At 37.3% G+C, this 27094-nt stretch overlaps 3 protein-coding genes and 1 long non-coding RNA gene across 5 annotated transcripts; 1 reads left to right on the forward strand and 3 right to left on the reverse strand.

The window, feature by feature from the left end:
- Positions 1 to 2286: 2286 nt before the first annotated feature.
- Positions 2287 to 11208, reverse strand: LOC118262446 (ATP-dependent RNA helicase bel). 2 transcript variants are annotated; one of them, XM_035573793.2, is made up of 13 exons: positions 10357 to 11208; positions 8913 to 9009; positions 6732 to 6911; positions 5956 to 6266; positions 5513 to 5656; positions 5184 to 5395; positions 4984 to 5109; positions 4542 to 4896; positions 4329 to 4455; positions 3996 to 4148; positions 3665 to 3860; positions 3254 to 3426; positions 2287 to 3176 (listed from the first exon to the last, which is right to left on the reverse strand). In XM_035573793.2, the coding sequence occupies exons 1-13, from the start codon at positions 10399 to 10401 to the stop codon at positions 3073 to 3075; spliced, it is 2223 nt and encodes a 740-aa protein (XP_035429686.2). In that variant the 5' UTR covers positions 10402 to 11208; the 3' UTR covers positions 2287 to 3072. The 2 variants fall into 2 exon arrangements, with proteins under 2 accessions (XP_035429686.2, XP_035429687.2); XM_035573794.2 differs by having other exon boundaries at positions 5977 to 6266; positions 10357 to 10578.
- Positions 11209 to 12004: 796 nt separating this feature from the next.
- LOC118262447 (uncharacterized) lies at positions 12005 to 13428 on the forward strand. The gene is made up of 2 exons (XR_004782492.2): positions 12005 to 12428; positions 12628 to 13428. It is a non-coding gene; the product is annotated as an uncharacterized LOC118262447 (long non-coding RNA).
- Positions 13429 to 15800: 2372 nt separating this feature from the next.
- Positions 15801 to 20089, reverse strand: LOC118263082 (uncharacterized). The gene is made up of 7 exons (XM_035574866.2): positions 19952 to 20089; positions 19028 to 19113; positions 18445 to 18610; positions 17724 to 17854; positions 17365 to 17428; positions 16855 to 16972; positions 15801 to 16169 (listed from the first exon to the last, which is right to left on the reverse strand). Exons 2-7 carry the CDS (start codon positions 19110 to 19112, stop codon positions 15963 to 15965), a joined length of 771 nt encoding a protein of 256 aa, XP_035430759.2. The 5' UTR covers position 19113; positions 19952 to 20089; the 3' UTR covers positions 15801 to 15962.
- Positions 20090 to 22593: 2504 nt separating this feature from the next.
- LOC118262248 (uncharacterized) lies at positions 22594 to 26826 on the reverse strand. Its single transcript, XM_035573441.2, has 6 exons — positions 26657 to 26826; positions 25768 to 25900; positions 25226 to 25356; positions 23413 to 23476; positions 23120 to 23237; positions 22594 to 22798 (listed from the first exon to the last, which is right to left on the reverse strand). Exons 1-6 carry the CDS (start codon positions 26724 to 26726, stop codon positions 22610 to 22612), a joined length of 705 nt encoding a protein of 234 aa, XP_035429334.2. The 5' UTR covers positions 26727 to 26826; the 3' UTR covers positions 22594 to 22609.
- Positions 26827 to 27094: the final 268 nt, after the last annotated feature.

The following is a 27094-nucleotide window of genomic DNA, read 5'->3' on the forward strand; positions in this document are numbered from 1 at the left end:
TATGCTAATGAAACCCAAAAACAAACATTGTTATAAGCCAAATGTGTAACATACGATAAAAATAAATTAAATAATAAAGGGAATCGTTAAAATGGAAGAAATGTCCGTAATTTATCCACGAGTCACCTTTTAGGCATTCCATGGATGCCATCGCGACGGGGTCCCGCGAGCCCGCCTGCTCTAGACGCGATCTCCAAATAAAAAGGCGCCACAAAAAGACGTATTCAATAAGCCGTTGGCCATTACCGGACGTAATCGATGAGATAAATTAGTTATAATAAAATCTGTGGAGCTGTAGACGGTACCGTAGTAGGTACGGCCGTCGAATGTCTGAGCAGCCCCAGAGACGTGCATGGGTCGTCATAGTTTGTAGTAAGTAACTACTACAAAAAACGAATGCTTGTCTATATTAGGTCTAGGTCTCTACTTTTCTTGCTACAAAAACCATTTGCAGCAAGAAAAGTAGAAATAATAAACTAGGTATCTGTAGTTGGTAATTGAAGGAATTGAAGTTGATAACTACCCAGGCCACGTAAGTAACTCGAGATAATTTGTTAATCGTGTGGTTTGTGTAGTTCATTATGCAGTATTCAAACGCGTATGAGTCGGGGACATGCAGTGTTGAGTGTAGTGAAAACGCACAAACGCGTCGCGGTCACCGAGTGTTGAAACCTAAGAAAATATACCAGGACCACATTATAAGGCTGGATGTGAGCTTCTTACGTAAGTATAAAGTGATCGTTTAATTTTTTAATGGTATAAACTCAGTCACCTGATGGTAAGCGATCAGCGCCGCCCATGGACACCCGCAACACCAGAGGAGTCACAGGTGCGTTGCCCGCCTTTTTAAAAAGGAGTATGCTCTTTTCTTGAAGGTTTGAAGGTCGTATCGGTTCGGAAATACCGCCGACGTCAGCTCATTCCACAGTTTTGCTGTAAGATGCAGAAAGTTGCACGAGAAGCGCAGTTGTGGCCTGCCAACCATCTATTATCATTAATTATGATGGGGACGGAAATGCTGTCGTTTAGGTCGATGGCAAAAAGAAGCGGCAGGTATAATAGTATTCTAAGACTGTGTACTATAGTGAAGACACACAAACGTTACGCGGCCACCGAGTGTTAAAACTTGGCATAAAGCACCAGGTTCACATTATATGGCAAGAGGTGAGTTTAGTTCGTAATATTGTATCTTTAAATCCACCCCTAAGATAACCCACTAACCGTATCTTCTCTTCTCAGCTATATATTACTCTTAAGAGTGGCCGTAGTTAACATGAGACCGAATCCGATTCGATCCACATAATGGCAAAACAAAAATTAGACAATAGCAGTTATGATGAGATTTACCATTCACATCTATACATTGAAAATACTGAAACAATAAATAGCAAGGGGTGTTACTGGATCGATACCAAACCCAAATAAGTGATTCTTTTTCTGTCTGTATGTTCAGGCATCACGTAAAAACTAACGGTTCAATTTCGATGAAACTTGATATAATTATACCTTATTATCATGGGCATAAAATAGGATACTTTTTATCCTGAAAATGTACGTAGAAAAAAAATCTGAATTTTTCAGTTTTATACTACAGAACGCGAGCTCAACAGCAGTAGCTCAATAGAAGATTATGGGCCTAGCCGTAATTGGGTCCAATAGATATTTATAAGATGTCATTGTCAAAGTAATTCAAAATGGAGAAATAAAACATTCACGCGAAGACAGACATCCGCGAGGACGGAGTCGCGGGCGGAAGCTAGTACAACAAAATAATACTACTTGATGACCCACATTTTTATATATTAAATAATAATTATTAATATCTGGCACTAGCAGCAGTTCAGGCTCTTGGGTAGTAAATGCAATCTAGATCTCGCGGGATCTCTAGTTAATTTTTAGCGACATTAAACCCAGTCAAAAAATGGACGAGACCTCGCGTGATTTTTTTACTAATCTTTGTTTTATAATAAGAGATGGCTGGTTATTTCATTCATTTGATAATTATGTACACACGCACATCAAAGTAGAAGTAGTAGACTATTCAAAATCCATTTAATAAAATAGCTTCTGCCTCCAACTTCCTCTGGCCACCACATTGCCTTTAGGCAAAATCTTTTGTTTCAAATTTCCGAGAAAAAAAATTGTGAAAATACTCGTAAATAGTTTATCTTATAATCTCATTATGTTTTTCAAATTTAAAATATGATTATTTGGAAAACATAAACGAAATTGTCAAATGTCAAAATGGTTACAAAGTGAGTGGTTATAAAAAGAAAAACAAAATGATTCTGTTTCTTAATTTTTATTGGTAAATTCACATTCAAATAATAGATCACGTCGAAGACAGATATTACAATATGGGATCTCTACTGATAAAATTTAGTAATTATTTGCTATGATACTGTATCGGTACTTTTCAATTTCTAAATCTACTGCTCCATTAGCTACATCGATTTTAGAGTGCGTAAATGCTTCAAAATTCCAGTGTCATGAGTGAGTTCAGCTATGAGACCTTCAGGAAAATAGAAAATCGAAAATACACAATTACATTGTTCACTTACGAATTCACGATACAGATCGGACATCAAAAATATTTCTATATTAATAAACTACTTTCACATAATCGTTACTAAAAAAGACAAAACGCGTGCGAGTCACGTCGCGCGTGACGCAAACGATACATGTGATCAAATTTAATCTAATCGATTACTTCATTAATGATCGCGAACTACCATTCTCGCGGAATATATTCACAGACATTTGTTAAGCATGCCCATGGTGATAGTATGAAGTTAAGAAACAAGGCCCGGCCGGACCAGCGGGCAGCGCACCTGAGATTCAGCGCCCGCAGCCGGCCGCGCCCAAACACATCTCTCTGTCGCACCGCTCTCTTCTATTGTACAAACATTACCGTATTAAATAGTCACAGGTCAATTTCAGTCCAACTATCAGTTTACGAATTAAAATAAAATATATTAATCTAGAACGTTTCACATCGCTTAAGTTACGAATGAAGGGGTCGAGTACGGGGTCGCGTGCGGTGCGAGGTCTGCGGGTGTGCGAGCGGACACTTTACGAGTCCCACCAGTCGGGGCCGCCGCTGCTGCCGCCGCCGCCGCCGCCGCCGTACGACCCGCCGTAGTTACCGCCGTACGACCCGCCCCCGTATCCGAACCCTGCAACATAAAACGGCCAGTTAGGAAACATCTTTTTTTTGCAACGTCTTTGCACATTTTAATGCAATAATACTGACCAGAACCAATAGTAGACGGTCCTGCCGATCGTGGAGTCTGACGCGATTGAGTACGGAAATCTCTTGCGCCAAAGCCACTGCCGCTGCTTGCGAAGCGTCCTCCGCCAGACCTGCTGCCAGTCCGACGTCCGCCGCCGCCAAGACGCCCATCAGCTGCCGTGCTCGTGAGCCAACTGGAAAATAAATGGGTTATAATGAATTCGTTATAACTTATTGGATGTCTAAAGACAACTGTTGCAGGGAAAAAATCCAAAAAAATCAAACGATACACCAATGCAATGCATTTGGCACTTGAGTTAATAAAAAGCAGCTTCAAGAATATTGATTTGTCAAAAGACCACAGTCTAATTCTCATTACTGGTGGTCCTGCAATGCCTGTTAACAAACAAGATAATGAACGTAAATTCTTACTTAGGCACATCCTGCTTGGCCTCAACGAGGAGCTCAACGAGGTCCCGCGCGAGGCCACGGTTAGTGTCGTTGAAGAAGGACGTGGCCACGCCCAGGTTACCCATACGGCCGGTACGACCGATGCGGTGCACGTACTCCTCAACGTCAGACGGCAAATCAAAGTTAATCACGTGACGCACGTGCGGTATGTCCAAACCTGTGTGAATTAAACAATTATCAATAACATTCATTCATTCATACTTTTATGATCCATATAAGACTACAATGTTGTAGGATGTTAAGCTTAGTGATAATTTTTCCTGAATTTCACTTTACACGAGGCGTGGCTTACCTCTGGCCGCGACAGCGGTAGCGACAAGAATCGGTGTCTGTCCGGAACGGAACCGACGCAAAGCTTCTTCACGCTCGCGCTGGGATCGGTCACCGTGGATGGACGTGACTGGGTAACCAAGGTTATCCAAGAACACTTCCAGTTGGTCGGCACCTGTACAAAAGGTTAGGTTAAGTAAGATTAAGAGAAGAAGAAGACAGACAGATAATTCAATTTGAATGTTTCAAATTCTATTCGGGAATCTTTCAACTTAAGTTTACTTAGATTTACTTGAAATTACTTTAAAGATTTAATTACTCAGAATATAATTGATGAATCAGTGTCAAAATGTACCTTTCTTAGTTTCAACAAATACAAGGATCAGCTGATCCTCTTCTGGGCGTGCACGTTGCAGTAAGTTGGAAGCATTCAGCAAATCCAATAGGAAAGAACGCTTATCCATTTCCTCCACCCATACCACCTGAAAGTTTAAAATTTATGTAAATCTGTTTTGATAATATTAGGTCAAATTGTTATTCTCATATTCTTATCATATTAAAATATTACCTTCTGGGTGATATTTTCAGATGTGGAACCGACGCGTCCAACAGCAAGAAAAACATAATTATACAAGAAATCCTGCGCTAGCACTTGGATCTGTTTTGGGAAAGTCGCCGAGAACATGAGCGTCTGGCGCTCGCCAGTCTTTGGCATCGTGTGGCTCTCGACAATCTTGCGAATCTGAGGCTCGAAACCCATGTCCAGCATACGGTCAGCCTCGTCCAGCACGAGATGTCGGCAGTGGTCCAGCGCCACGCGGCCGCGCACCAACATGTCCACCAGCCGCCCCGGCGTCGCCACCAGCAGGTGGCAGCCGCGCTCCAGCTCGCGGAACTGCTCGTGGATTGGGGAACCGCCATACCTGCGCATACAATCGACACGTTATTCTACAACACTTATAACTAACATAATATCACACTTGTTACAACTTGTACAAGCGATAACTTACACGACACAAGGTCGCACACGGGAACGGTAGGCAAATTTCCTAGCCTCATCAAAAATCTGTGTAGCGAGCTCGCGCGTCGGAGCCAACACCAGGCCCAGCGGGTACTGCTTGCGCCGGATACAAGGTCTGTGAAACAAAAACATTTCGTCATAAATCAATCTTGTGTAGAGGAGGAGTACTTGTTGGCTAGGAATACTCACCCCATATGTTTGACGGGGCCAGCTTCATACATCTGATTGAGGATGGGCACAAGGAATGCGGCCGTTTTTCCTGAACCAGTCTGTGCGCACGCCATGACATCTCTTCTAGCCAGCACGATTGGGATAGCATACTTTTGGACTGGTGTCGGCTTGTCGTAACGAGCGGAGGCTATATTCTGACGCATTATTTCCGTCAGGTTAACATCCTCAAACTGTAAAGAAAACATCACATAATATTAATATAATAAGAAACAGAGGAAACAAGTATAAGTAACAAAGAACAAAATATTACGATGATAACATATATGTCATAGAACTTTGTGACTTACACTGGTGATGAAGTCTGGGACACGATCTCCGCTGGCCTCAACTGGTATGTCCTCGTATTTCGAGAAGTTGATGCCTGTGTTTCCAGTGCCAAACAGCTCCAACTCCTGCCGCTCGTCGCGAGGTAGCGGGATCGTCCAATCGTTCTATAACAGGATGATCCTTGTGATCATTGGCTCTACATGTGTAGCTTACAACAGGTGGACAAAGTTGTAAGGGGCGAGTTACTAAAAAGCTTATTTATGGCATGCTGACAATTCATATATTGAAATTCAGCTACTAAAGCAAAGCTATAAGCGTTTCAAAATTTCTTTATTGTAATTCAAATGAATAATTGAGTAAATATCCTTAATGCATTTTTCTGTGTGAGTGAGTTCAAGCAGTAAAAAGCATAAATCGAATGTGTGCAACCCGCCCAATAGAAATGTAATAAAGTTTGACTGACTGAATTGCTTTCATGGCCAACCTCGTCCCTGCGATTGCTCGTGCGGCGTACATCATCAGAGGGCCAGCGCGAGTTGTTGCGGTCGTCAGCGCGTGGCTCGGGCTCCTTCCAGCGGTCGTTGCGCGGTTGCGGCGGCTCGTTGAAGTCCTCGTCGCGGCGTACGTCGCGCGACTCGCGGCTCGACGCGCCCGCTCCCCCGCCCGAGCTGCGCCCGCCGCCGCCGCCGCCGCCGCCCGATGAGCCCCATCTCTCGGACGACTCCGACCAGCGTTGTGGCTCTGAATCGCCATTTTGATAGCCTGAATCACGACCTAAATAAAACGAATAATTTAATAGGAAAGCAACAAAATTTATTGTCCATATTATTCATTTAACCCAAAACTCCTCAGAAGTTAAATAGATGCCTAACCTTATCCAGCCATATTGAAAATGCAATACGAATTTATCCAACTAGTTCAATTCCAATTAATCATAAATATAGTATGTAATAATATTAGCACCAGGTGCTTCACTAAAATCTGATTATAATTAAACAATGACCATTACATAAAAGAATTTCAAATATGATCTCCTGCACTTTAAATAAACTTGAAACATAGAGCTTGGTATATCACTTATTGCTACTTAGGTAGCCACTTAAGAAATACCAATCAATACATAGATAAAGACAGAGGCGAAGACGGAGATAAGATCGTAGATATCGCTGTTTAGTGAAGTTATTACATGTGCCAAGCGTGTACGAGACACATGAGCAGCTGAAGACAATGTGCACATACCGCGGTCTCTGCGCGGGTATCGCGAGTCGTTGCCGCGATCGTAGTCACGGTCGCGGTCACGTTCGCGGTCGTCGCGCCGACCACCACGGTCGTAGGTTCTAGAGTTGCCTCCGAATGATGAACGGCCGTCCCGTTGTTCGTTTGAACGGGCGTCTAAGCTTGGCCGCTTAGACTCTTCCCCTGAACAAATTAATTATTATTGAGTGATGCAGGGAACCACGAGACGTGATAGTCCTGCTGCTATAGCCACATGGTATTAGTTTTATTTCATGTTTAGTGTGCATTTGTAATTCAGACTTAAAAAAAGTTAGTAGTGTACTGTTTTATCAGTTAATCATAAGCTCAAAGAGACCATACTGTATGTTTTTAATATAATGTCTTGTCATATACCTGTACTGTATGAAAATATTATAATTATGAATGTTATGAAATATGGTGAAATAAACAATCAGATAAACAATAGCTGCAAAGGTGATCAATGAAATGTTGATGACTAAGCTCCTTGTGTAATTCCTGAAGTGATAGCATCAGGTGTTTCTATAAAGGATGTATGTGTGAAATGAATTAATCACCACTGTACTATCAACAAATCTCTCAACTTCTAGGTATGTAAATGTATAATATGCATAATTAAATCAAAACAACTGGTTCAGTGCCTGCACTATCTCAGTCTAGCAATAAGCAGGGCAACACACTAGATAAGCAGAATGCTAAAGTATTGATAAAATCGATACCTTAATTTTTTATCACTGTCCTACTTTCTTAGAAATACTATCAACATAACGGTCATCATACAGAGTTCCTGTTTCATAAATCAGAAAATAGGGACATGATATCACTTTATGCTGACCTCTAGTCGACTCGCCTGAACAAATCGGCGTAACGACGTCAGAACTACATATAGCCATTTATTATTATTTATACTTGTGCTAGACCAAACAGTTATATTTTGAATACATGTTTTTGTATGAGACATTGATACATTTAGCATTCATTGTGTCATTTCAACTCAACAACAAATGTTGGGTTGAGGCGACAGGTCATGTTCTCATAAGCAAATCCGCAACCGTGTCGCGAGTATTTGCATAGAATGCTTCAAGGCACTTTGACACACAGATATGCTCTGACTCTATCTAGTTCTATTGTGTTTATGACTAACTAGGAACTAATCCCACTCCCTTCCTGCAGATAGCATGACTGTTGTTTCATAAAAGGATAAGTAATATAACTGGAAACTACATTTCCCTAGCATTTACTAGATAAAGACTGGATACAGTTGTTCACTCTTAATTTAATACTGGATGAATGATTGATATCCTAAATGGTAAAAGAGTATCCAGAAAAAAAAACAAGTCAGAAAATTTTGTATTGACCAACTACAAATTGTATTTTGTTTTTCAATTTTCAACTTTATTGCAGTTTAATAAGATGTATATTGGCATGCTGACTTGTAACCGGAAGTTCGTATATCCATGTATAGACTGCAAAGATGTTATAATCCTACCTTCATAGTTGTACTAACATGTATACTTACACTTAAGTGCTACATTTTATTACAGTATTTGAAGTGCTAAACTAAACTAATGTTGTTGTTCTATTATGTTTGTTACGGAAAACCTAACCTTATCCACAAATGTTGAGGTATACCTCGAGTTAGAAGTTTAGTGGTACAGCAGACTATTTAACTTTTATACTTGGAAAATAATTAATAGTTAAAGTATGACAAAATATTCCATGATTATTATTACTTCACTTATCAAAAATGTAATTTACACCAAATTGCTTTGTATTATTATCTAATAAATGTAGTCCAGATATAGCTAGCTGATAATAAAGTTTAGTTATGGAAATGGTACCTAATGCTGTATATGTCTACATCGGGCATTACTCATCACAGTATTTGTTTTTCAATCTCTTCTCTAAATTCAAACTAACACATTAAGAACAGACAATGAAACAGAAGTATTACACTTATGAACGCAAATACATTAACAAGCTATAAATAGATTAAATAGGTGCTTGAGATTAAATAAACATATAATTTGCATCGTTATTAGGCCAAGAGGAAGTGTGACATTGTGTATGGTAGGGCATGCTAAATAATGAATGGGAGCTTGGAAGTGGCTTTATTTTAAGAAAAACATGAATGATAGCAACACATTATACTTAGTACATAGTTACCTTGTGAAGGATTGGCCTGCAACTGCCTACGCAGATGCGGGGGGATGTAGCGGCCAGCACTTTTATTAGCCTGAGGCTGCAAGTCCAGACCAGCAAGCTGTAACATGACAAAACAATACAATAAGAACATTAACCCGTTGCATGAGTGACCTTGGCAAATGTACTGTATGAGCCAATAGTGGCACATAAGACACTTAATGGGTTAACCAACATTCAAATAGAGTAAATTTAGCTTCCCGAACTAAAATTTCATTTCTTTTAGGCTGTTACACTGAATGTGTAGTTGTAATAGTTGAAGAGTCCTAATGTATTATGGGCTCATTCTATGCACGTGATGTTGTACACTAAGTTTAAGACAAAGGAATTTAAGTGTTTTTTAACTAAAATGCATCTTTCATGTTGTAGTATTGATTATTCCGAACCTAGGTCAATATGAAAAGTATAGTTCTCAACAAATTGCTTAGTATGAACAAAAATACATTAACATTTACATTACCTATACAATTTGTTTGCATAATAATGAGTCTAATGTTTTGCTTTCCTTATGCATTACAAATTTATAAAAATTGGTTTGAAAAAATTGTGCTCCATGCACAGTCTTTGTTTTACACAAAGTAATTTAAAAATACTTTCTGTAATTTGATACAGTGAATATTTAACAATGCCTATCTATTATATAAACATTTAGTTACTATTGATTCTATGTATTACTATTTTCATGATAAAATTTAATAGCATGCCAATATCATGCAATGTGCTCTTACATCCCATTTACAGTACTAAAATTTTTCATGTAATGAAAATATATAAAATCTTGAAATCATGAAATTTTAAGATAACAACTAAAGTTATTGGTTAAGTAACCAACACTCAGCCCAGTGGCGGTATATCGTCATCCAACTATAGCAAATTAGACATGCTAACTTGCCTGTACAGGCATAACAAAATGCGTTTTGATAAAACCTATCGAAAAAAAATCCTACTTATTCAATGTAAGTATACATAGACAATCACATTATAACTATCCTTTAACATATCTTCATGAGTAATACTGGTGTAGATACATATTAATTGCGAAACCTTTAATTTCCTCCCGCCATGACACGCAAATATAGCATGACAATGACCTCAGATGTAAGTGCCTTTGGAAAACTACTGTATCACAAGTACATGGCCGTGATGTGTGCATTATGGAATTTTCACAAAATCAATGAAATAGATACCATAAAAGTGGAAGAACTGAGTCGCCATGTTGGTTAATCTGAGACACGTAAAGCATTGTGATTTTATAGATCAATGCTTTCATCAAAAAACGAGATCTTCTCATGAATTAGAAACGCTTTAAGTTCATGGCACAAATCTTTGAATAGTGTAAATTCCAGCTATAATTCCATGCACATTTCGAAAAATCGATACCAAGTGCATAGGTACATGAGGTACAGACCTGCTGCTCTAGACCTGTTCCATTTTGGTTGGTAACATTACTCATATTACTACCAAGCGGTACGTTTTTTTGGGAACGTTGCTCCAAAAATATTATACAAACACAGTCTACAATGAATTTTGCACAAACACAAATTCACAAAATCACATGAAAAGGCTTCAATTTTTCTCTCCGAAATCACTTTTCATTCGTAGTTTTTGTTCTTCACTGATTATTTAGCATCTCGCTTTAATTTCATTCGTTCACTCCCACTCATTCGGTCAATGTTTCCAACTGTAAGTTGAAATAACCACCCCACCAAAAAAATAATATTTCCAACATCGTCAAAAGAGGATCTTGTGGCATTTCTTTTTAAAAAATATGTGTCAATGCCATAAAATTAAACTTTTCGCATAATATATTTTTAAAAATAATACATCAAACATATTTTTTAAGTTTGTAGCGCCTCAAAAAATTCCACTGCTATCGGCAAATCTAAAAAGTTGGCAACATTTTCACATGTAATTTTAGATGGGAACTGTTTTATCATCATGGTACTTCCGTTTTTGTTTCCTTTTCTAGTTAATAGGTGGCACTAGTCGACAGCAATATTTTAATACAGATTAAATATAGTCACGGATTCATTGATTTCGTTCAGTAAATCGACTAATTTTAAACAAACCAAGTGATTTACAGAAATTATTTTTATAAAAAATTGTTAGAAAAATGGACTCAGCTATGAATAAACATTAGGACGGAATATTAATACTAAATTAGGGACACTAATTTAACCGCACAACCACAACAACAATAATATTTTATTGAAGTTGGGAAAACGTGTTATCAAGACAGCGTACTGCTATTTCTTTTGCGTAACTGGAACGTATATAAAAAAAGGGTGACCATATTTTTTAAATATGATAATCCGATATCTAGGAATCGAATTTGACGAAATCTACTTCCTTTTACTATCTTTAAATCTACCATGATGTAACGCAGCACTATACCTGCGAATTTTTTTTTTATCACTTTTTTATGAGAAATGCAAGAATTTACTTAATTTTTATTCATGAACCCGGTACGTTATGCTGTCATGAATAGGTATGGTAAGATTGAATAATAGAATCGTGTTTGTTATGCTATACAAAATAATAAATTAGCACATGATACATATGTAAATAAATTAACGCCTTTGGTTATGAACTTTAGGCAGAAACTAGGTATAAGGACGGAGAGCCATCTAATACTTACTCACTCTTGTGTATAAATGTGTACCTACTTCCTTTTCAAACGTTGTCTAATATTTAGTTATTTCATTTTTGTAATAATCATCAGCGACATCAGCCTGTAAATGTACCATTGGTAGGACCTGTTTGCTCACGGAATGTGAATGAGCAACCATTAGTGAACAGAGCAGTACGACTGTACGATTGCCAAAGGCGGGTTGACGATTTCAAACTTAACCAGGTTTCCTGAAGATGCACATACTGTGTACTTATGAATAGGTAAGTAATCTTAGTAAGTACAACCTATCTTGGAAAAGGTTACATTAGAACGTGGTAGTTTTCAAACAGCACCCGCACCCTTGTGCTTATGCATACTTAATGTCCATTATAATTTTTGTTTTTCAATTTAGGGAAGTTTATGTTGGCATTAGGTACTTTATATATATTTTTTTTTCATAGACATAATAGTCACCTCACGGTAGGGAGAAATACATGGGTGGTGGGTTTGTATTTTTTAGCAAGCGAGACAGAGATTTTCGCAATAGGAAACTAACTACAAAATAGTAACCATTTATTTCAGCTGTAAGAAATACAATCGGCACAACCCTGTCCTGTCATTGAAGTTTGCAATTTTTATTTTTGGCAATTTGACATTGACATTATTGCCAATAAACAGAAAATTTTATAAAAATAATGCAATTCTGAAAAAAAAGTTATGAATCAAATCAATAAAGTATGTTTTAAAGTTCGACGGTAGTTTAAATTTATTTTAAGTATCACGAGGCATCTAAAATTCACAAGTTTGATTGAATTAAATTGTTTAGATTGACTACAAGCAGTAGTATTTATAGTTGGAAAACTTACTAGGTAAGTCCTCTTTGTGTTGTCTAACATTTGGGAATAAGTTGCTTAATTTTAGATATTTTTGTGGAAGATACTTATACCTATAATTTTAGTTACAATTAGAAACAAACTATAACTATAGTGCCATTTTAAAAACATCTTTCTACCCACAAGAATTTTAAAAGATTTATTTTTCTAATAATATTTTTGTTTATTTCATCAGAATGAATCCGACTGCTCACATGCCTCCCCAACCTCGTGAACGGCAGGCGCCGCCTGAGCCCCGAGCTCGGCAACCACCGCCAATCCCTCGGCGCGCCAACGCCCTGCCTCCGCCTCAGCCAAGGGAGCGTCAACCGCCTCCACCCCCGCGTGAGCGCCACGCTCCTCCGCCGCCGAGGGAACGACAAGCACCTCCAACTCCAAACCATTAATCTTATCTCATCATTTCAGTATGCTATTTGATGATAACTAGAGTCAATGTTTACAGGTTGCTCGGTAAAATTTGACTAAATCTACTTACGTTATTGCATTTTTTTTCTATTAATCAAGCTAGGCTGCTTAAATTACCAATTACATACCAAATTAGGTATAATAACCTAAGTCTGACTAGGTTTAAAAATGTACATGATATATTTTCTATCGAGACCCACTCATTGGTCTTTTCAAAATGAGTAATGTTATTCTTTTTAAAAACAAACTATTTTTATTTAGGCTATAAATTAAACACTGCACTTTTTTATGTGTCATAAATATTGTGATACATACTTTGAGTCATATATGATTAAGTACAAAATGGTGAGGTTATCTTTGATAAAAAATCTTTTACTAATTGTGACTTAGTAACGGACTGAAAGTATAATATTTTATATGGAAATCTATTAAAATTGTGATAACTACCATTAGTCTTGTTGTTGTATCAAATAAAAACATGTTTATAAAGTTACATACTTAGTATAACATTGTGTTATTTATAAAAAGTGTTTGGACTTTTAAATTTTAATACATTTTTTACAAATTAAAAGTGTTTTTGTTTTGTGTTTGTGCCTTATTTTATGTATTAAAACCTACAACTGTTTTGGAATTTAGTCTTACAAAATATGCAGATAAGTTACTTGTTTACTCAGTCAAAACAAATAATTTTGATACAATGATAGGTATATTTAATAATATGGAATTACATTCATTAATCGATTTGATGACAATTATTAGACCCATCTCTATCATATTTCTATTTATTCTGGGAATGAAATCCCAGTGAACCGCAATCCCACATAAAAATCGCGGGATTGCAAATGCAGGATTGCGGGATCAGCGAGATTTCATTATTACGTTGCTAATAAAAGGTCCTTGAACCGTTGCCCTTTGTACTTACATACAAGTTATAAACCAGTGACAAATGACAATTACTGTTAGGGGAATTCCCTAAGTATGTATCTGACGCAAGTTTGAGTAATTAAAAATTTAAATAAAGACTAAGGGGAATTCCCTAAGAAGATTTTAATATCTGACGCAAGTTTGAATATAAAGCCGCTAACAGACATCCCAATTTGGTTGGAACCAACCAAATTGGAACAACTGTTAACTTGTTGGAAACTACTAACTATCAAACCTATCATTTTTTCTCTGTAGTCTGTACGGGAATTTCCCCGAAAGTGCGTCCTAATCTTAGGCGTGCGTGCTCGTATATTCCCCCCTAACTCTTTGTCGTATAATCTGAATCCACTTTTACTCTCATTTTAATAATGAGTTGCGAATATTAAGCAGTATATCAATTCTTTTATCTATAGATACTTTTATATATAAAGCTGAAGAGTTTGTTTGTTTAAAAGCGCAAATTAAACCACTGGTCAGATTTCAATAATTCTTTATGTGTTTTTCCCCATTTAATTGAGGAACACTACGTACTATAAAATATCACGCTACGTTCAATAGGAGCCGAGCAGAGGTGAGACCGCGAAGAACTGGCTAGTTTAGATTATGAATTAATGGTTATATCTTTTTGTTTCTGTTAAATTAGGTAAACTATGAAATTACCTACACCACATTTTTCAGATCAGTGAGACCGAAGGTCTTGTAGATTTGCAATAGGAAAGAGTGTTTCTTAATGAATCATTAAAATAAGGAAACTGAGTCGACATTTTATGCAGAAACCAAATGTTTACAAAGAACAAAGTGGAGTCATCAAACTTCTACGAATAATGAATATTGTATGAACATTTTTGCGTCAGATAATAACAGTTTTGTTTCATCATAAACAGCAGCCGGTAGCGTGGGTGAAGGAAGTCCATAATCTAAACGCGATAAATTGCCAAATCCCCAGTCTCTTCGCTTGTCTCCGAACAGTCGTCTGTGGCAAAAGTTCACCATGTTTCAAAAATTGTTCCTAATTCTATTGTTGTTCGTGTGCACGGTGCTGGCGCGGCCTAACGTCGCGGGCCCGGCTAATGTGGCTCTCCCGAAGAAAAGTAACTCCTTGTTCGCCTTCTCCGACGATTCCCCAGTGTGGGGCAACTGCCCCGATGGATTCCAAATGGACGTGAACGGCGTCTGCCGAGAAGTTTGGTACGAGGACTATGATAATTAGTGCAAGAGAATCCGCAAGATGCCATTTACCAGAAGTTTTTTTATACTTACAACGGGTACGTTTTTGTAATCTAACGTCTTACCTTCAGCCTATCTGCTTATCTACATTCCTACCTCTTTAAAAAGATTAAAAATATTCCATATAAGTCTGTCGTTTCATTACCCTCGTCTACCAAGCCTTCGTCTTCCTGTAACCTCTATTTCCGTGTAACAAATGAACAAATGGTATTTACCTACTAGATATGTAACTAATTAATAATTATGTGCACGTGTGACATTGAAATCAAATAGATAAGATGCTAATCTTTTATTTAATCATTTAATTTAATTGACGAAATAATATTTATGTATCAGTCTACATAGTACCTACCTACTTAATTAGATTTGCCTAATTGTAACTAGGAAACTAGGTAAGTACCAATAATTTAAAGTCGCGGTTTGATGCGGAATGCAGCTCATGAATATGAACCTCTAGTATGACTTGAAACTAATCGAGTTCCTCGTTACACAGTTACTTGTGTAACCCGAAGAATATAGTAGGTAGGTAACTAATTGAATTTGATTCACGAAAGTTATCATTATAATTTACGGGCAATAAAAAACCACCACCCGGGCTTATAATTTCTTATTATAAGTTTGAAATCGCCCGTCGTGTGCTGGAACGCAGATCTACGGGAGACACGAAGTGATTGTTGTGTTTTACGAAACATCTTGAGAAGAGGTCTTGGGTCAGCAGTGGCCACTTATAGGCTGTGGATGTGATGATGTGAAATACAACCAAACATTCAAGTATATAGAAAAACAACCAAATAAATAAAAATGAGTTTTAATTCTGTAATAATTATCATTATTAATTAGAATTCCTCGATCTAAAAACCGAATGGTTCATTTATCTTTTATCGTCTCCTAGGAACTTGCGGATGCAACATCTTCTTAGGCAGGTACAGGGTGTATTTAGAAATACTGGTCAGTTTATTGGCTTCTGGGTAGCAGGACTGCGATGTAACGCCAGGTGTCGAGCTGCTCCAACAGAGGGTTGAGTCCTGAGATCATGAGGGACCCGGCAGTCTTACCGATGGCTCCCTGGAACCTGTTTATGTAGTCAATGACGACTTCTTCGATGACAGAGTTCACGATACCGTCGATATCACCGCCGCCGATGACTCCGGTCAATTCAGACTGGAATGTGAAATTGGTTTTATTAAATCGGCAAGTAGGTATTTTATCTACACTTTATTTATTGATCTGTAGTTATAAAAGAAAGCCGTGTTAGTTAGGTACACTACTTATAACTTAAGAACAGCTGTTCTTAAATATTTGGATGACAATTCATGGGGAGGTATAGGTAGCTCTCCTGGTTCTAGGAAAGTTCAAGTTATTTTTGGTATTCTAAGGAAATCTCATGGGAATGGGAAATAACAGGATAGCGCGTACGAAGTCGCGGTTAGAAGCTAGTATCATTTTTTTGTTTGTTTGCAGGCGCTAATCTCCGGAAGTACTGGTCCGATTTGAATAATTATTTTTGTGTTGATTTGATTTATCAAGGAAGGATAGGTTGTGTCATTCGTATGTAGCGGGGGTATTCCATCGGTATCAAAAATATTACTCAGCAACTCCTAGCTCATTTAGACTATTCTGTAACTTTCAATACGAAAGATCAAGGTTAATTTGATCTCGGTCTGCCATGTCATGAGAATAATTTCGACTAATGACAGGCGAGAAAGCGATCGAGCTCAAAATTTATAGTTAGGTACAGAATAGCAAAGCTGATACTGCTAACACACACAACCGTGTATGAGGATGGTGGTTGTATGGCAATGGATAAAACATTAGTGCAAAACATAAATGATTGGTATATTATTACCTTGAGGGTAGGCACTTCGAGGGCAGCGTTCTCGATTTTGTCGATTAGCACAGACTTCCCGTCGGCGGACTGCCCCAGGAACAGTTTAGCACGGAACCTTAAGTTTTCCACTTGGAACCTGTAAGTATAGTCATATGTAATTAGATATGTTTCGTTTTTAGAAAGCCCTCTCTTATAGATATATAAGTATCTAGTAAGGAAGTCTGATGCATGATGCAAAGATGCCTAGATACAGATACATCAGACTTCCTCTACATAAGAGGGTTGGAGGATGTACATAAGGGTTTGTCTTAATCTGTAGGAACTAAGTTCAGGTTTATCAGAGAGCTCTGAGGGCTCAGTAAAAGTCTGTTCTACGTTTAACGACACCGAAACGAGCCGGTTCGGTGCTCCGATTGGTTGATTCATTGGTACCGACCAATCTGCGCGACTGTGTTGCCGGGAGTCTATTATGTTCACTTTAAAAAAAAAAATGTAAATATTCACTGAAATTCCAAAAAAAAAACTTACACAGCTTTTCCTTTTCCGTACAGAGGGATGGCAGTGAAGAGGTCACCAAGAAGGTCGTACTCCTCTGTAATTAAAAAGAAATGTTATAACAACACGTAAAATAGGTCGCTGTTCCTACCTCATGCAGTAAAACATCCATTGATAAAAAAGTGTCATGTTATAATAGGGGCCATAAAATAAATACCTACTTGCTGCCGAATTAATTATGATCCAATGTTTATTTATGTAAAACCAGAGTAGTTTTAGGTACACAGCTGGAATATGAACCTAAGTAGGGATAGGCACACAGGGCTAGTGACAGATTGTGTTCTTCTCTGCTTGAGTTAAAAAAAATGTAAGGTATGTAATAAAGTACGTACCAGCAACTGCGTCAATGACTGGCACAGAGAGGTCCAGGTCGAAGGTGAGGTTAGCCAGGTCCAGGTCGCTCTTGTGCACCACGAATTTACCGAGACCAGTCGCAAATATCTTGTTAAGCACCAAGTCCAAGCTGTGAAATAGATATGATTAAGTCAGAAATGAATTTGTTTCCTCTTAAAGTTTGCAATCCGTCTCGGATTATGAAAAAAAGTAAAGTCTGTTTGAAGCCTATTTGCAAAAATAAACAAGAATTTTTAAAGTCTAAACTGAATATTTTCGAGTTTCAAGCCTACTGTGAGGCAATTTATTGTTCATCCACAGTCCTATTTAGCGTGGTTGCAGCAAAAATATGTATCATCTAATTTTGTACAAGTTAAGTAGTACGTTAGTGAGACTGTGACACAGAAATATTAATAACATATATCTTTGGACTGTGGTGTGTATGTGTATATCTACAAATTAATTCTTATAGAGTCTATACTCTGCTACTGCTACTAATGTGCATTTATATTGATATCATCGATAAGAAATAAGCATAATATAGCTGTCGGTAGTTTACCGCGGCGCGGCACAAATATCAATAAGATAATTACCTAATTAAGTGCACAATACAGGATAAAATAAAATATTCCGGCGGATTGAGTCATTACACTCATTACTTACTTACTGTAAAAAACTATATCGTTAAAGTATACCTAGCTACATATTATAAAAACTCACTTGACAATGCCAGCAGGTACGTGGAGGTGGTAGTGCTCCAAATCTAGAGGGTCCAAGACGGGGATGTTGAAGATCGAGGAACCATTGTTGACGACGAAGCGAATGTATGCGATCAGCTGACGCACCAGGGTATTCACCAGTATGTTGCGACCTTCGATCGTGTCAGCTGCATCGGAAAAACATAGATTAAGGAATGCCTGAAATCGTTAATGAAGAAACGAAGGAAAGAACATTCGGCATTGAGGAAATTTCGTATCTGTTTTACTTATCAAATTATCTAAAATCAGAATCCGGTCAGGGCTTTGGAGCCTGACTAGAGAGCTAAGTAGAAACTGCTACGCCACCTGGGCCCTTTTCTGATCTTAAAACAGCTGTTATGTTACAAAAAAATATGTTTAAAGAATAGACAACCTTCCTAAAGGAGGCCTATAAATAAAAAATCGGTTTTGATTTAAAATTAAAAATAAAATGTTATTTTAAGTAATTTCATTAGTAAAGCAATAAACCTACGGCCGAAGATTAAACGAAACTTTGCATTCGAAAACCGAATTGCCCTACAGGTTAAATATATCCAGGCACTTACCGACTTGAGCCGGTGACACAGGCTTGTTAGATTTAGGAGCCGCAGCCGCCAAGGCACACAGCATCAACACCAGTACGAGTTTCATTCTGAAAATGAGGAACATCATATTTTATGTACATACGGGGTAGCGTAAATAATGACGTGCATTAACATTTTGTGTAATTACGTCGTGTTTGTAATCGAGATCGTATCATGCATGGCCGAAATTATAAATATGTTACCTATGCAAAACCTCCTTTTTTAAAATTCCGTGTGATAGTATTCGAAATTTAAATATGCTACCAACATTGCTAATGTTAGCAGTTTGCAGTTACACAATTAAGGCTGGTGATTAGTTCATTGTCCTTTTGTGTGGAAGCATTACACAAGACAGAAGAGGGGTGAATAGATACTATGAAGAGTTTCCCTGTACCTATTTACGTCTCTTCTGTTTCTATCTACAGCTCGATCCCTATTCACTTCGATTTAATGTTCTCGTAACTACGCTTTCTGAATATAAAGGGTTCGATTGCTGACTTGCTGAGTCAGGAAAAATGTTATACAGGTATTCGATAGACCTAAACGGCTTTACAGTTAAATAATAGATACCAAAGTAGATTAATCAGATATCCATAACTATTAAGTACATATTATACATAGTTGCATAGGTAAGCACATTTAAAACATGGGGTTATATCTAGGATATTGATTGAAATCGTAATCTTCGTAGTTTATAGATTTAGAAGACTGAATTTAATGAAATATGAACATTTGAATAATAGGCGTGTATTTATGTGCAATAAAGGTTTTAAATAAATAAATTTTCAAAACATTGTAGGCAATGTAGGAAGTATATAGAACGATAGCTGACATAGTTATGTGATCTCAGTCTAGCATCATAATATCGGCCTAAATATTCTTAGTTGACAATTAGTAATTACTTACCTTCTAGTTTTCTTGACAGACAAACACTTACTGGGTTCCTTCAGAGGCACTCCGTAAGGGAAACATTAATCTAAGAACTGATCTACACTGATTTCGTTCATCAATCATTAATATCAACTACTAAATTACGCGATAAACACTAATTAGTATCGTATTATAATATTTATCTAGTTCACAATCGTTATTTACGTCCCTAGTAGCTTGCCCACCTTCATAAATGTTTTTTTTTAATAATTATAGATACCTAAACAGGCTCCTAATCGATTGAGAAGGTAATTCGTAGATACTATTATCGCAATAACGACTTTGATTTAGTTTCATATCTCTTCTGATTTACATAAATGTGTATTAATAACAATATTATAAGATTACTAGCTGTGCCCGCGACTTCGTCCGCGTGGAATAGTTATTTTAGGCATTATATTTATTTTTGCAAACAACTTTCTCAGCTTCATAAATTATATCTGTTACCCACGGTTAATTTGTGCATTGAAAATTCGTGATAGCACTGGATTATGATTATAAGGAACAATCCACACTCATTTCTATACTATATGTGTTTCCACTGTTTTCCGGAAACCTGCGCCTATAGGTTGGGTAACCGCCACCCCGGTTTGTGTTTCAGAAATAAAATTCCTAGGGTACTTTTTAGATGGGCTCGCTACATACGCGTTATAGCAGTGGTAAGTCCCCTCTTTGAAGAGTGGCTTGAGAGGCGTCACGGCGTCCTCACCTACCGCCTGACGCAGGTACTTACCGAACACGGAAGTTTTTGGTTGGTACCTGTTTCGAATTCGGCGGGAGGAAACACCCGGGCGTTTCGTCTGGGTGTCGTCATTGCGAGGACCGCCCGGAAGATATGGTGGAGCATACAGTGGCGGTGTGCATTGCATGTGCTGAGCATCGCCATGTCCTTAGGGATGTGAATGGCGACCTCTCACGTCCGGCTCTAGTTCAGGCCAAGGAGCGAGGGGGAAAGGGACGCCGTCTCCCCCTTCTGCGAAGCAGTCATCCTAGCTAAGGAGGAGGCGGAGCGCGTGAGGGAACGATCCTCTTCACGCCCCAGCCGCCGCAGAAGACATTCCGGGCGTCGAGGATCGCGTGACGATCCCCGGCCACCGTAAGCGCGGGTCTGCGGACGGCGAGTAAGAGTAGCTCGTCGCCCGATCAAAACCAGACCCGTGCGTACCGTGCGTCGCGTTCTGTGGTCAATGATTAAAAAATGATTTACATACTTCGTTAGTAAGACTATAATTTTTTTGAGTATAGTTACACCAGGCTCCGCGTCGTTCGCAAACAATGCCTCTCCTCCTGGCTGCGTCGTGTTTCGCACATTATGCGGCGCGAGTAAATTTTATATCGGAGTTATTTTAAAATTGTAATATCTTCTAAGATGTTTATTGAAGTTTAGTGATGTCAAAGACAATTTTGTTCACAATTAAATACTCTTAATGAACAACACATTTATTTCGATAAAGATTAATATTTTTTCGTTAATACAACTCTTAACAAATAATGCATTAATTTCGACCCAGTTTGATTACCATAAAAACGATTCTAGTAAGTTAATCCTAAAAGATAGATATATACTGTCGCGGACTTTTTTTAGATCATTTTAAGAGGAATAATTCTTTCATACATATAATTTTCGTATCTTGAACCATTTTTGCAGCGCACGCAACGGAAGCCCTCAAGAATTAATAATTTCCCCCGTTTTGTCCACATTTTCCTTTATTTCTTCGCTCCTTATAGTTATAGCGTGATGTTTTATAGCCTATAACCTTCCTCGATAAATGGACTATCCAACACAAAAAGAATTATTCAAATCGGACCAGTAGTTCCGGAGATTAGCGCGTTCAAACAAACAAACAAACAATCAAACAAACTCTTCAGCTTTATATATTATAGTATAGTATAATAGTATAATATTATAGTATATAGTATATAGTATATAGTATATTATAGTATATAGTATATAGTATATAGATATTAGGTATAGCGTTTTAAGGAAATTATTTGAATTTTCATGTACCTTTTCCATACATAAGCTTAACGTCTACTTGAAAGGGGAACGTAGTCTTTTTAATGACGAGCGGAAATCTTTAAAAGTCGCCTAGCCTTTGGAGAGAAAGACAATGTGTGGAATTTTTTGACTGACTTAATCATTCCTTCATCAGCACTTATAAAGGGGTTTAACCCTACCTTACTAACTAACCAACCAGCTCCGGAGCAGCCGGCGTTGGTGAGTTTTAAAATACCTGCAGCCCCTTTATAAAAATTCTTTCAGCCCCTTTTATATTTTTTTTTAAATGTTCTAGGTCATTAGAAACCTCGACAGTTCTCATTCCACAGCCTCCATGATTACAGTGTCTATACCTGTGATCAACTATATTTGGTTATAATTGATTGAAACTCTCTCTACTCTATTGTAGATCCTGTTTATTTTAGGTATAACTTCTAGTTTTTGAAGGTCCTGGTTGATTTTGATGAAACCTGATGATGACACATGGTTACTTTTATCAGTGTAACAACGAGCGGAGCAGGTAACAGAAACTATAGTTATTCACATAAGGATAAAGAATATTTGGGCAACCGTACTTATTACATACTATACAAATGATTACACAAATGATGTAGTCTATCTATGTATTTAATCGTTTAGTAATATGGTGTTGGTGTGACATTCCAGTTATCGAACTTGTCCAAGATACGATTCAGATGTTCCACGATGCTGTCCACGTATAAACTGGCTATGAACTTGTTGAAACGCGTCAGGTAGTCAGCCAGGAGATCTTGCACCATGGCGTTGATGACGTCATCTATGTTATTGTCGAACTGTGTTCGAGACTGCAAAAATGAAGTTTAAATGAACCCATAGCATATTGGGAGCGCAGATCTACGCGAGACACAATGTGTTTTCTATTGTGTCTCATATACTGGCATACAAGAGGTTAAAACAGATTATGCTAGAGTCCCTAGAGCCTTTTCATCACCATCAACAGCAAATGACAGTCCACTACTGGACTTCAGGACTCATCTACATAACAGGGGTTTGCAAGCCATAATCTAAGTAATCTATAACTTATAATCTCCATTCTTGGCATCTGCCATTATGGCATTTGCACAGGAGAACAGGATTCCTGATGAAAATACCTGGAACTTACTCACCACAATACGTTCTATAGCGAACTGAGGGTCGTCAATCTTATCAATCAAGATGGAATTACTATCTGAAGACTCTTTCAAATATATTTTCCCTTTCAGCAAAACGTTATGTATTTCGATACTGTAAGAAGAATGTTATAGTAATGAAGTGTTGTAGTTTTTATGTATTCAAGTTGTGACATAATATAGTAGTAATCGGGAACCTCATAGTAAGATCAAACATAGCAAAAATAAAAGGCATAGCAACTTTCGTTAATAAGAGCTGTAAAGAACTCAGTTTTCTTTAGAATACTTACTCGGCTATTCCTCGCCCCTTCACAGGTATGGCTTCCTTAATATTTCCATCTAACTCATAATATTCTGTTAAAATAAAAATTTTGGTAATTATTCATCTTACTTTTCCAAATCTGAATAGATTCAGGTAGAATCTAGAAAATTACTGCGGTGCCAAGTGAAAACATGGACAATTTGAGAAGTGAGTGGGAATAAGTATCAAGTATCTAGGTACGTCTGATATAATAAAGTAATCTATAATATAAAAATAAGTCGGGTTTTCCTTCCTGACGCTATAACTCCAGAACGCACGAACCGATTTCCACGGTTTTGCATTCGTTGGAATGGTCTCTGGCTCCGTGGAGTTTATAGCAAAGAAAATTTTGGAAAATTTCAAGGAAAAAGCAGGCAAACAGAGAAAATCATTGGTGGCGAAACGGAGTTCGCGGGGTTTGCTAGTTAGTAATTAAATTTCAGATTATCTATGAGGAAGAAAATAATTTAAAAGAAGTTATTGCTTGCAACTTTACCTACGTTATGCATTTAATCACAATCAAGCTAATTGCCAATTGGAATCACTTCTAGTAATATTGAAGCGATCATCAATCACAGAAATAGTTAGCGAATTGTGATTGATATCTGCAATTACTTATGATAAAAGTATTAGGGCAAGTGACCCGGTTGTGGCCATCGACCCTTTTGTGGCCATTTGGGCCTTCAAATATTTATAACTAAGAAATGGACAAATAAATTACTCTGTGATGTACAGTATTTAAAATATTGAATATTGTAGACACTGATACCGTTGGCAGCTTTGATGTGTCAAACTTCACTTCGATGCAACAAGTCATTCTTTTTAGTTGAGGGTGAAATTGTTAAGATCTTAACAAAAAGGCTAAGGCGAGTGGGTGAGGATTTGGTTTTTATTTTTTAAATCTTTGCTTATTGTTTGGATGTTTATGTTAATACTACATGAAGAATATATTGTCTAAGTGGAACTAAAGTTATTTTGTCGCCATATGTTTCTGAAGTGAGGTTTTTAGAAGGTGGCCACTAATGGAGACAAAATTATGAATTTCTCCATCTTTGGCCACATGGCTGGCCAAAACTTTTGTACATAGACGCCCAACTTCTAGTCATTTATCGTAATTTATTTATTATTTTTCCTTGGCTTTACATATCAACAAATACATATTTTTCATTTTTAGAGATGCAATAAATTGCCTTCACACAAAGGGGAGGTCAGTTTACTTTGCAGCTTTTACCAACGTCATATAAATGTTGATCTCTTTATTTTTAAGTTAAATTCAAGTAAAGTAATAATATTTCATATTTTCCAAACTAAATGACAACCATTGTTTCTAAAATGTCAAATTTAATTAATAAATTTTGATTACTTTTATTGTATTTTTGATGGCCAGAACTGGCACACGACCGTGGCCAGAAATGGCACGAATCTGGCCAAAAATGGCACAAACTCCCTTTATTTTTTCTTTTTTATACAGTTATTTTTCTATTGGACGTTCTTTAAAAAAAGGGTTTTCTTAGGCAAGGTTAATACATGTTAAATGACTTTTTTCAAGAAATATGTTCGTGATAACAAAAACTAAAAGTTAAGAAAGCCTCAAAGTCGACAAAATTCTTAAAGTGGCCACAACCGGGTCACTTACGATACACGATACAGACTTATGTGCGAATACGCAAATGCTACTCAATTTTAAGACGTTCTCAAAACTAGTTCTGTCCCTATCAATTCTTTATAAAATGACAGAGATAGCACGATATTTAAGTACAGCTTAAAATTGAGTAGCATTTCAGTATTCGGGAGTTACTCACCTGAACTAAATTTTAGTAAAGGAATAGTTATGTTAACTTCAATGGCGATCTCGCTTTTAGTAAAGTTAAATTCTTGTAGTTTGAAGTCTCCTAATCCGGTGAATGTTCCATTAGTTATATTTACGTTGGCACTGAAAAGTGATGATCCAAATTAATGGTCGTTAAAATGTTATTAGGAGCCGTGCCATTAATCTCAACTCATGAGCGTATAGCGTAGTGCCTACGAGTTTTTGAATTTAGGAATTTGTTTCATGTTTAAAATCAATGGCCCATGTATTTATTATACTAGACTGCATCATTAAATTCAGTGTTTAGGTACCTAGGAATTGTAGAGAGTGGAGTTTTTTGATCTGAGTCTGGTCTCAGGGAGCAACTGAAAGCGGTTCGCTACCAATTGGTTGATTTGGAAGTCATTAGGGGTAATATTGCTTAGTTGTGGTTATGTTACAAATATATGGTGTTATAACTATGTATGAAAATAATGTGCTATTTTATAGCTATTTAAGTAAATTTTGCACCGAACAATGTTAATAGACTCTTACGTTAGCGTTTTAGAGGCTAAGCTCAGTTGCTTCTTATGAAACTCGTAAGGATCTAAGACTGGTATTCCGTTGTCAACATCTCCGTATCTGATCAGGTTTCTGATACGTTCCGGCAGGTCCTTAATCCATGCATCTAAAATAATACGTAAATTTATTATGATATAGGACAGATCATATAGCAAGACGGAGACCGAAGACCGTTCAAAAATACGCGTTCTGGAATAGAGATTGCGTCTAGGCAAAGGTAGAGTATGGCACCCAGCTGCTAGATGGATTCACGACATCCACGAAGAGGTTGGTAGCGATTGTATGCGTGTCGCATTACTATTGGATAGGTAATGAATTGTGATTGGCTTAGAGTCCAGTAGTGAATGGTAAATGGCTAGAAAGAAAGACAATGGTAGAAGGTACCGGCGAAGCCAAGTGGCTTTGCTAGTTTCCAAGGGTCACTAAATTCGTTATCATTACATTTTCTTGACGGAATTCGAGTGTTACTACAAAGCACCCTTACGTAGGGTTTCGATGTTTTAATGTGTAGGTGTGGCGACACTCTGACAAGTGACAGATGACAGAAGTCGCACATAGACTATCGACGAGCAAATCAACGGATGACGTCACAAATATCCTGCATCGCACATATGAAGTTTACATGCGAATTAACACGGATAGAAAATCCCAACGAACAACAGTTGGGCAGAAAGCCCGCCAGGCACGATTTTTTCGCCTGGTCGGAGGATCCTCCTTTGCTTAGGGAACTTTACTCGCTGTTCCCTAAATAGGTATAAAGTTCAACAAATAACTGAATCAATGAAGTATTTTTAACCAGCAACTCAACTCGTAGACGATATCATGTAAACACGTCATGTTCATAAATACAAGACATACGTACCGATACTCTGGCAACTGATGTTTCCAAATACAACAAGCACTAATGTAGAAATTGTGATGAGGATTTTCATTTTCAAATTAAAATATTGTTTTAATAAAAGGTATACTGTATTTTCCTCTAGTTATAACGTAAAATGAGATATGATACTTTACTTTGATATTAAGTAGTTACCTATAGGCAATACAACGATTTGTGAATTGTGTGTCAAACTAGTTAGTTATAATTTAATCTGAATGCCTTATCATTACAGTTTCGAAATAGAGATTTATTTAACATTATCAATTGTTCAATTTCAATCTGGTTATTTGTTTTTGATTAGTTAAATGTTTGGCAACCACATATCTACCTGGGTACTTAGATTAATTAATAGTTTAGGTATTCATTTTATCAATTACGAAATATTTTACTTGGAGTTCATTGAACCAACAATGTTAAGGC

This window comes from Spodoptera frugiperda, chromosome 12 (genome assembly GCF_023101765.2).
Source record: "Spodoptera frugiperda isolate SF20-4 chromosome 12, AGI-APGP_CSIRO_Sfru_2.0, whole genome shotgun sequence".
Lineage (NCBI taxonomy): Eukaryota > Metazoa > Arthropoda > Insecta > Lepidoptera > Noctuidae > Spodoptera > Spodoptera frugiperda.